At 43.9% G+C, this 10361-nt stretch overlaps 1 protein-coding gene across 1 annotated transcript in view; it reads left to right on the top strand.

The window, feature by feature from the left end:
• The first annotated feature begins 205 nt into the window (after positions 1 to 205).
• Positions 206 to 10361, top strand: part of LOC147620592 (chaperone protein ClpB3, chloroplastic-like) — a 30710-nt gene continuing 20554 nt past the window's right edge. Inside the window, exons 1-5 of the mRNA XM_086824828.1 lie at positions 206 to 909; positions 1266 to 1484; positions 1913 to 2150; positions 2245 to 2440; positions 2578 to 2632. Coding sequence (XP_086680954.1) covers positions 580 to 909; positions 1266 to 1484; positions 1913 to 2150; positions 2245 to 2440; positions 2578 to 2632 — 1038 coding nt within the window. The 5' untranslated portion in view covers positions 206 to 579. The remainder of the gene's footprint in view (positions 910 to 1265; positions 1485 to 1912; positions 2151 to 2244; positions 2441 to 2577; positions 2633 to 10361) is intronic.

Below are 10361 nucleotides of genomic sequence, written 5' to 3'. Positions count from 1 at the left end.
TAAGTCTTGGAATATATTGAGCAATATGTTTTATTGTTGTCTGGTGTCTAAAAAAAAATCATGCTAAGAAATCGGAGTACATTGAGAGAAGAGAGGAAGAGACAACTAAGCAGTAGAGAGAGAAAGAGTAGAGAGAGAGAAAGCCTAGAGAGAGAAATTGTCGCTCGCTACACCCAAGCAAATGTAGTGCCATCAACGTGAGAAATGGGCCATTAGCATGGCTGGCCAGTCCCTTGAGAATGGCCGATATGGGCGGCATGTGTGTAACCAGAGGTGAACCATCCGGATGCGCGAGAACCTTCAGCTCGTTTAAAGGATGTGTGGGGAACCGGAGAGAGAGAGAGAGAGAGAGAGAGAGGGCGTGCCCAAGCAGACGCCACAGCTACAGCTATCTTCACGCGTCTATCAAAATGCCATAGCCGAAACAGCTTCTTTTCACCACAGCTAGAATCTGTCTTCTTGTTCTTCTTCCGATCGATAGACATCAAACCAAGCTCTTAAGCTCCGCCCTGCCATAGTAGACAACCTGTCAATCTCTCTGACGCCATTTCTAGCTTCTTCTGTGTTTCATCTTCGGCCATGGCCGCTCACGGCTTCCTGAGAACAGACATGGCTTCGGTGAACTCTAGCTTCGCTTCCATTGCTGCATCTTCTTCTTCTTCGTATTTCAGGATTTCCTCGGAGAAACGATTAGCAGGATCCTCGAGGCCAGGGCTTTGTGCGATGGCCAGGGCCAGGGCGACGCAGAGGGGAAGAGTCGCCTTTTCAGTTAACAGGAGGAAAGACGCCATTTTCCAGACCTTCGCGGGCCTCAGACATGGAAACCTTGCTTTGAGCAGGCCCCTGAAGCCCTCGGGCCGGCGAGAGAAGAAAAGCTTGCGCGGGCTCATTCGTTGCGACGCAGGCAAAGTAAGCAACTCTTAACATGCTCGTTTCACCTATATTATTGCATGCTCGACATGCACCTGGATTATGGCTAATTAGCCAATATCAAAGCTATTTGCCATTCGCTAGCGTGCTTTGTCATCCGGTTTCATCACACATTAGCATGCTTTGCATTTGCATCTGATGCCATAACAACACATGCATATATATGTTTTGATTTGCATGCTTTGCATTTAGCCTTCAGGTGTGCATCTGACGCAATAACAATACATGCATGTATATGCTTTCAGCTATAGCAACACATGCATAGCTATGTTTGCATTTAGTCTTCAGCTGCATCTGATGCGATAGCATATGCATACATTGTACTTTGCTTGCAGATAAGCCAAACAGATTTCACAGAGATGGCCTGGCAAGCCGTGGTAGCATCCCCTGAGGTTGCCAAGGAAAGCAAGCAACAGATTGTGGAGACAGAACATCTGATGAAGGCATTACTTGAACAGAGAAATGGATTAGCTCGACGCATTTTTGCAAAGGCCAATGTGGATAATACCTCTCTGCTTCAAGCTACTGAGAGATACATTCAGAGGCAGCCAAAAGTAAGCTGCTAGCTCTTGCCTTGTTGCACCTCGTGTACTATGTACATACATTTATAAATACACATACCTATATGTATCAAAATTACAATATGACCCTTCTAAAGAGAGATACTTTTATCTTAACCAAATTTGTTTCAGTGTTTATATCCAAAGATGGTTATTTTGGTGATGTGTCAAAAGTTGGATTTTGATTGGTTTCATGCAAGGCCATCAATTTTTGGTAACGTGAAGGGGATGTATATAACCCTAGGGGTTTCAAATATGTTTTGCATAGAATGGTATAGTTGATTTGTAGCAGATTGTGCTGAAAAAACCTACATTTCTGGTCCTGCAAATTTGATCTTTTAAGCAACGTGAAGAGCATCTTCATGACTTGTTATGCAGGTGGGGCTAAGAAATGCTACTTACTTAGCTACTCGTTGACATAGGTTATGGGCGAAACAAGTGGATCCATGTTAGGTCGTGATTTGGAGGCGCTAATTGATAGAGCTAGAGGTTTCAAGAAGGAATACGGAGATTCATTCATGTCAGTTGAGCATCTAGTTCTTGCCTTTGCACAAGACAAGCGTTTTGGGCAGCAGTTGTTCAAAGACTTCCAAATCAGCCAAAAAGCTCTGGCTGCAGCGGTACAGGCAATCCGAGGGACTCAAAAGGTTATGGATCAGGGTATACCATCTTTAATTAAGGACTTGCTGTTCTGATTGGAGTTCTCAAGTATTGATTTCTTTAGTGATCATTACTTGTTTTATCCTTTTTGCAGATCCTGAGGGAAAATATGAAGCTTTGGACAAGTATGGGAAGGATTTGACTGAAATGGCTAGGCAAGGCAAGTTAGATCCTGTTATTGGGAGAGATGATGAGATTCGGCGGTGCATTCAGATCCTTTCAAGAAGGACAAAGAACAATCCGGTTTTGATAGGAGAGCCTGGAGTGGGAAAGACTGCAATCTCTGAAGGGTATGGCTTTTGTTTTGATTCTCTCTTTATCTTGCTAGAAAAAGCACAAATAGGTTCTTCATATGATTCACCTAAGGTACCTTGTCTTGCTGTAGTTAAATAAAATCTTTATGACTCATCTTTTTTTGTTTTTGCAGGTTGGCTCAGAGAATTGTACAGGGGGATGTTCCACAAGCGTTGATGAATAGAAAAGTAAGACTCACCCTGAAGTGAGTTTGACTTTTCTAGTTATTTGATCTTTGAAAAAGGGTTGGCTAACTCTCTTCTTGTAACATGTTAACTGAGGAAGACTTAATGATGAGATTAGTCACAGGTGAACACAAAGATGATTGTCAAACACAGTAGACAAGAGAGAAATATGTCCTAACTTACTTGCATAAGTATGTACAATGATTTGCAGGATGATGGATCCATCTGGGCCCCTCAACCTGCAGATACCCTCTCTCCATCTGCGTGGACCTGCAATCTCAAAGAAATCTCCAGTGACCTTGTCTCCCGCCTGTGTCCAAAACATGGTATCTGTACTCCACCTGCCGCTCCTCTATGGATCTAAGCTCCGAATGGGTGGCAGCCAGTTGACTCTCCATCCATGGGCCATCTGGTACACTCTTTTGAAGCCGCTGTAGAGAGGCAATACCCCTGCGAATACTCCTCTCCTGCTTTCGAAAGCCATATAATCTGCTCTGCGTTGCAGCGCCTGAATGAGGTGAGTATCCGGATTCCAGATAGCCTTATTGAGGACCCAGAGATCTGGGGGAGGCTTGATTTGTTCTGTCTCCAGGGGTCATCCAGGGAGAGAATATCTGCTGTGTGGTCCGAGAAAGTAGTGCCAGCCTAAATATCAATCATGCCGCCACAACTACAAACTCACTTGTCAACATAAAACCGATTGAGTTTGGATAGGTTGGAGTGGGTATTCTTCTTGTCAGATCCGGAGAAACACAGACTCTCGGGACTACTCCCAAACTTTGGAAGATGCCAAGGGCTTGTCCCTTGAGAGCCAAAATCAACTCCTCTCATGCCAAGTACTTTGTACCTGCCATGTCACCTCCGAATTTGTTCATCGTTCGACTCTAGCTTGTTAAAGTCCCCACCAATACACTTGAAATCTGCTTGCAGCAGGGACTGACGAACTGTACTCCAGAAGGTGGCTCCTCTTGTTGCCGCGTTCGATGTGTAGGGGGGCAGAAGAGTGGGACCAAAAGGTGTGACTCGTGTCCTGCAAGATCTTCCCATAACGGCGGGCAAGAATGGAATGTGACTCTTTGGAGTGGATGAAAAGTGGTCCACCATCCTTTCGTACTTACCGTTTTTGGTTGCTTGTAGGCGCCCACTCACCACAGGCGCTTTTTTACCCGTCCGTAGGCGATGCCGTGGGGTTTTGAACGCAAGACCTCTTGGTCTCAGACAAATATCTCTTCCACTTGAGCTGTCACCTCATTGGTTGGATCTTTTCCTTTTATGGAGGGACACTTTATATGGACACCGTGCATCTAAGGACAATTGCAATGCAACTAGGGGAGAATGTGACACCCCTACGAGTATGCAAGGCACTGTTGGACATTAGATAGCAGCCGACAGAAAATCGTACGGACGTTTTGTACTGAATGGTACGAAACGTTTCCAAAGTGCTCCTGTTGAAAAAAAGTAGTTGTTTTTGATCTTTTTTTTCGTCCATTTTTTTTTCTTGGCCTTTTTTTTGGCTGTTTTTTCTAGTCGTTTGGGGCTTGGGCCTTGGGGCTCTCATATAAGCGCTCTCGAGCTCTCTATCTCAAGGCACAAGCTCTAGTGTCTAGTCTCTCTCAACTTTCAAGCTCGCTCTTTGAAGCTCGTCTCTCTCTCTCTCTCTCTCTCTCTCTCTCTCTCTCCCTCCTGAGTCCCGTCCTCCAGGGCCTAGGCTCTCTCTCTCTCTCTCTTTGGCGATGCGGTCCGGAGGAAAAGAAAAGCATGAGGCTTTTGTCTTATACACCACCACCGATGAGAAACCTACTAGTAATTCTGGGTCATGGAAATGGACGTGCAACTTCTGTGGGAAGGGTTACACAAGCAACGCTATGAGGCTCCTTGCACAGGTGTCCAAGCTTGGTGGGGAAGTTGCGCCATGCAAGGAGATTCTTAAGAAATTGCGGATGGTATAGTGAAGAAGTACTCGCTCATCCACAACCAAGGTAAATGTGGACATGGAGGAGCTTTCAAGTACAGTATCTCCGCGTCCGTAAGTCCTTTCCCTGTCCTATCTGGCTCCGGCTCTGCCTCGGTTGGTTCCAACTTCCAATGAAAGAGGCCAAGGGGGGAGAGCTCTCCAGCAATGAGGCAAACCAGTAATCACCATCGGGGCAAACATAAACAATCACATATGTGAAGGTGAAGATGAAAGCCGCAAATGAGAAGATTGTGTGCATGGTCATCGATTGTAATCTCTCCTTCCATGTGCTCAAGGTCCCACAACGGCACAAGATGGTGAAGGCCATTGCGGAGGTGGGGCCATCCCATGGTGATTGGCATGGTATCACCTACCAGGAGATCATAGTTGTTTCCATATGACGTACGACGGTATATCGTACGGAATACTTTACGGTACGATACCGTCCGGACTTGAACGGTTTTTATTTATTTATTTGTTAAACAAAATTTTTTTTTGAGGGCAATGGTCTTGTTTTTGCTTGTCTATGGCTGTTTGAGCTTCCTTTGTACTATGATGCTTCCCTCCTTTGTAAAATACTCCATATGTCGAAATTGGAAATACCCAAGTTTATAAGTATTTTTTTAAAACACTGTATTTTATCGTACGATAAGAAAAAAATTTATATCATACCAAATTTTTCCGTACGGTGTTGTATCGTACGAATTGTACAGTATCGTACGTGACAACTGTGCATAACTGTGCTTGATGGCGAGAGGCAAAGTATCAACGATAAACTCATACCCGTGTGCGAAGGATGGGTGAAGTATGGTTGCTCTATCCTCTCCGATGGATGGAGTGATCGGAAGAAGAAGGGTATCATGAATATTCTTGTTTCATGCGAGTCTTTAGTATCTATGTTCAAGCTTTCAAAGAATGTCATGACTCATTGCATTTGCCGTTGTGTTACATGTAGGTCGGGCACGAAAACGTCGTTCAAGTCATCACACGGACAATCTATCTAATCGTCGCAAAATGGGACGCTTGGTAGAGGTGGAGTTCCCATCCATTGTATGGACTCCTTGCATCTCTCATTGTCTAGACCTACTCATGGGTGGGGAAGCTAGAGTGAGTGAAGAGGGTGGTCGCACAAGGTCCATCAATAGTGAATTTCTTCACAAAGAAGGTGAAGGTGCTTGCTATGTTTCGCGAGCAAAGCAAAGTGACTTGGAGCTTAAGAAGCCCTCTTCCACGTTGTTTGCCGACATGTCTCCTTCTTGCTCTTGCTTTTTTCTCATTTTCAAATCTCTTTCTTTTTCCTTAATAGTTAATGCTTATTAACCTTAAAGTGGTCTTTTTTCATTCTAGGGATCCCATCAGGCCTCCACTTACTCCATGATGCGATACACTTGTGGCGCTTGTGGAGAGGAGGTGGCGGTGGACGCATAGACCTATCCATGTTCTTGTGGCCTTGTTGCATCTCGTCTACAAAGTACCAAGGCTCTTTGCCGACGAGGAGCTACTTTCCGATTAGGATTCAGGATGCCTACTTACCAACGACACTTCCTGTTCACGAGCAAAGAGAGTTCCTCCAAGGGCTCATTCGGTACAATGATTAGAGGGGAGCCGCTTTCATGAACCCCCTTTGCTCAAGTAGGGAGTCGATGCCGTGCTAACATGCGCATGGTCGAGAAGATGCATGATAGAGAGATTTCCAGAGTTTAGAATTCGATTCATGATTCAGGGCATGTCATGAGTGATGAGTCGTGACTAATAATTTATAAATGTTTGCTTTCAAGTGAATGTCGACGAGTTAAAGTTGACAGTTAAGAGTATCCACAAGGAGCAAGATCCAGATGAGGTGGCTATATATGTCAAGCTTTACAGGGAGCTAGAGGAGGTTGACTGTCGAGTTTCTCGTATTCATAGAGGTCACGCAGCGAGAGGTGGCACACGAGTAGGAGGCGTCCTATCTCGACCAGCTCGGTGGCTACATATGTGAGGCGTGGCTCGACACTTATTATTGAAGAAGAGGATGCTCTTATTGTAGACATCAGAGAGCCTGAGTATGATGACGAGGGAGTGTCCTTAGCGAGAGCAGTTTTGGGTTGGTCTTTGATGATGGGAGCGCCTCTAGCAAGGGCATTCTTTTCCCTAGTGATTTCTCTGAAGAGGAGGACTAGTGTCTAGAGTCTAGACATTTTTGTACTTCATGTTGTGACTAGTCATTACACACTTTTTTGTATTTACTATTACAGGCCATGGGCCATGGCTCTGAATCATGGCATGTCGCACACGTATGTTCACCATTCATGACTCTTTGTACCAGTGTTTTAACTTTTTCTAGTTTATGACAACTTCGTTAGACTTTGCATCTCTAAATGTATACAAATATCTATTTTTCAAGTGTTTTTTAAAGTCGACCGTACCTCAATCGAACTTATTTTTTGAAAATTAAAAGTTTGAGACCGATATCATTTTTTCGTACCTTTGTTTTGTACCTGGCAACTATGGACATTGCCATGTGGTAGTGATGATATGGTGATCATTGTTTTTCCATACCGTATACGGCAAACGCATACGGGTATGGAAGTACAAAAAAGTACGGTTCACATCCCCACAAAAATTCCATACGTTGGATACCATACGGCACCCTAAATTTAAGGAAAAACATGCTACATATGACACAAAAAACCAAAGAAACTTGAAACTCCAAAGTTTTTGCGATTAGAAAAAACATAAATGATGTAGTGCCATAATCCAAACTCTGGACTTTATATTACTGCAACCTGTTTACATCATACATGTATGATCAATGATGTATTATGTAACATGTTACATAAGTAGGGACTAGGGAGTGTGGAGTGGGTAAATACCAAAACTTGTCACCTGTAGGTTGTAGGCTGTGCCATGTGGACAAACATGAGGAGGTCCAAGCCTCAAGAAACTAAATAAAACATGAGTGGAAGCAAGCAAAAACATGGATGATGGAGTGCTCATTGCTCAGTGGCCAAGCCGCAAAACCGGTAGACTGACTCTTGAGCAGTGAGGAAAAACATAAGTAGGAAGCGGACAAAACATGAGTAGAGAGTGGAAGAATACTAAATTAACCCTCAGTCTCATCAAAGCTTCTCTCATTCTCAACATGAAATGGGCTCCTCATCCTCATCTGCAAATTCCTCCTCCTCCTCCTCCTCCTCCTCATCAAACTCATAAGCCTCGGTAGCAACTAAGCATGATGTCCCAACAATGCTAGAGGATGGTTGACCATCTGTAGAGGGTGTAGCAATCGAAAGAGGCTCTGAAGCCTCATCTGCCTCAGCAATAGCCTCTTGCAAATCTTGCAAGGCAATCAAGCGCTCCTCATCTTTTTCTTTGTTAAGCATATCCAATGTGATCTCCATTCTCTCATAGCCTCTTTCTTTGATCTTGGAGATGAGCCTCAAGTTTGTGTGTATGAAAACAAGCTTCTCTGTATGAGAAGGAAGAAGCTTGTTTCTTCTCTTAGTATGAATGAGAGAAACTGTGCTCCAATTTCTTTCACGTGGGGAGGCACATGTGCCTTGAGAAAGCACCCTAAGTGCAAGAGCTTGTAATTTGGGTGTACAAGCCTCAATGTCTTCCACCATTTCACACCCTCTTGCATTCTTTTCTCATCTTTTGCAATGGGACGAGCAAATGTGTCGCTTTCTTGCTTATACTTGTCCAACTTATCAATGAGATCTCCTTGCAAGGCCAAATCATCCTTAGTGTATTTTTCCAGCAATGTCATCCATCCATCATGCACCTCTGAGTCACTATCTTGCTCTTTTCCTTTCCATACAGGGTGCAAGATATAGCCCACAGCATGCAATGGTGTGTGCATCATTCCCTATCTACCAATGCATAGATCTTCGATCTCTTTTATCTTATTGGCTTCAATGCCTTGCATGTTTTGCACTTGCACTACCATATGATCTGTAAGCTCATACATGAGGCCCATGGTGGCTCCTTCCCTGTTAGCCAAGCGGAGAATCTTCAAAATGGGAGCACAAATCTTGACAATGGTTCTTTTTACCAAAAAGATGCAGAGAACACAATGTTTGACACCTCAATTGCTTGAGGGGTCTTTGATGCCTTCATTTTTACAAATTTATCATCAATCATTAGCTTGCGCACACCTTGCATACATCTCTCTCGTCCAAGAGAGTAACCAACATAATAAAGAGGAGGGCAAACCGAGTTGTAGAAGTCTTCACCAAGTCCTTCTTGCTGAGTTTTCTAAACAGTGCCAACACTGTGGACTTCCTTGTGACAAACGTGACAACTTGAGTTGCTTGGTTTAGCACTTTCGTAACCCAAGAAATTTTGAAAATGTCCTCAAACAAGAGGTCCAAGCAATGGCATGCACATCTAGTGTAGAAAATGGTCGGCCACTCCTGTTCATTCAATTCCCCAGTCCGAACGCAATTCGATGCGTTATCCATGCATACCTGCACAACATTTGTTGGGCCAACCTCAATGATAATCTGCTTTAAAATGCTGAAAAATAAACTCCCCAGACTTGAACTCCGTAGATGTGTCCACAGATTTCAAGAATACAGTGCCATGAATGGAGCATGTAAGAAAATTTATGATAGGTTTGTGCCTAGTGTTTGGACTCTGACCATCCATTAGAAACAATGGTGCATCCATATTTTTTCCATTTCTCACGCACACCTATGATGTCATGATCAATGCATTTGACCTTATCTACTAACTCTGTTACAGGATTGAGTATTTTACCTCTATCATAAGCATTGTAATCATGTTTTAAGCATGTTTAAACATTCACTAATCATGTTTGGATCTATGTATGCATATGTAAGTTTGTACACGTGTGAGGATACAGATACATGTTTAGTGTATGTGTGAGTACATGTTTTTACATGCCCATTTGTATGTACATGTGTATGCATCCTCATATGTTTGTACATCTGTACGTATGTGTTTTGGGTATCTCTCTCTTATTGTGTTGTAGGTACAACAGCTGAGAACTCCTTTTCTTTTGGGGGCAGCCGGGTAACAAACCCTGCAGCAGCCGTCTAGGTGATGTGGCGTTGCCACGTGGCACGTGACTGCAGCCAGCGCAGTATGTACAGCTGACGTGGTAGAGGCGTCGGCAGCCAGTGCAGTATGTACAGCTGACGTGGCAGAGGCGTCAGCAGCCAGTGCAGCATGCACGGATGACGTTGCAGAGGTGACTGGACTGCAGGCGAAGCTTGATGGCGAGCAGGCGCACGTGAGGTGGCTGATATGGCAGAGGCGGCCGACTGCAGTACAAAACGGCGAACTGGCGAATCCCCAAAAAGCAAAAGCGTCGGGCTGCAAATCGCGAAGAGAGAGAAACTGCGTGGAATCAAATACAAATTGCAATGTATTTTTTTTTAAAATAAAAAAAAGAAGAGAAAAGCTATTCGAAGAAGAGATTAATAAAATCAAGAGCTCTTGTATTAGTTTTTTTTTCTCTAAGAGGAAAAGCATAGGCTTTTTTCCCAAACTTGTATAAAAAGGGGGCCAAGGCGCTTGTTTCAGCACAACACATCTTGGGTGAAAGCTTGAAGGAGATCTCCTCCCGGTGGATCAAGGAGGAATCTTCTCGGGAGTTTTGCAAGGGCTACCCCGACTTTGAATTATAAATAAATACCTGCGGGGGTGCCACACTTTGGGGCCAATTGGTCTTTTGTGCAGGAGCACACTAGCTCCACTTAAATATTTTCTTTTTCTTTCAAATTTATTATTCTAGTTCATAAAGTGATTAAAGTGTGATTAAGTGTGTTC

Source organism: Cibotium barometz, chromosome 31, assembly GCF_041138505.1.
Source record: "Cibotium barometz isolate CiBa-2024 chromosome 31, ASM4113850v1, whole genome shotgun sequence".
Taxonomy (NCBI): Eukaryota; Viridiplantae; Streptophyta; class Polypodiopsida; order Cyatheales; family Cibotiaceae; genus Cibotium; species Cibotium barometz.
The sequence above is the reverse complement of the archived record's forward strand: the minus strand, read 5'-3'. Positions and strand labels throughout refer to the sequence as shown.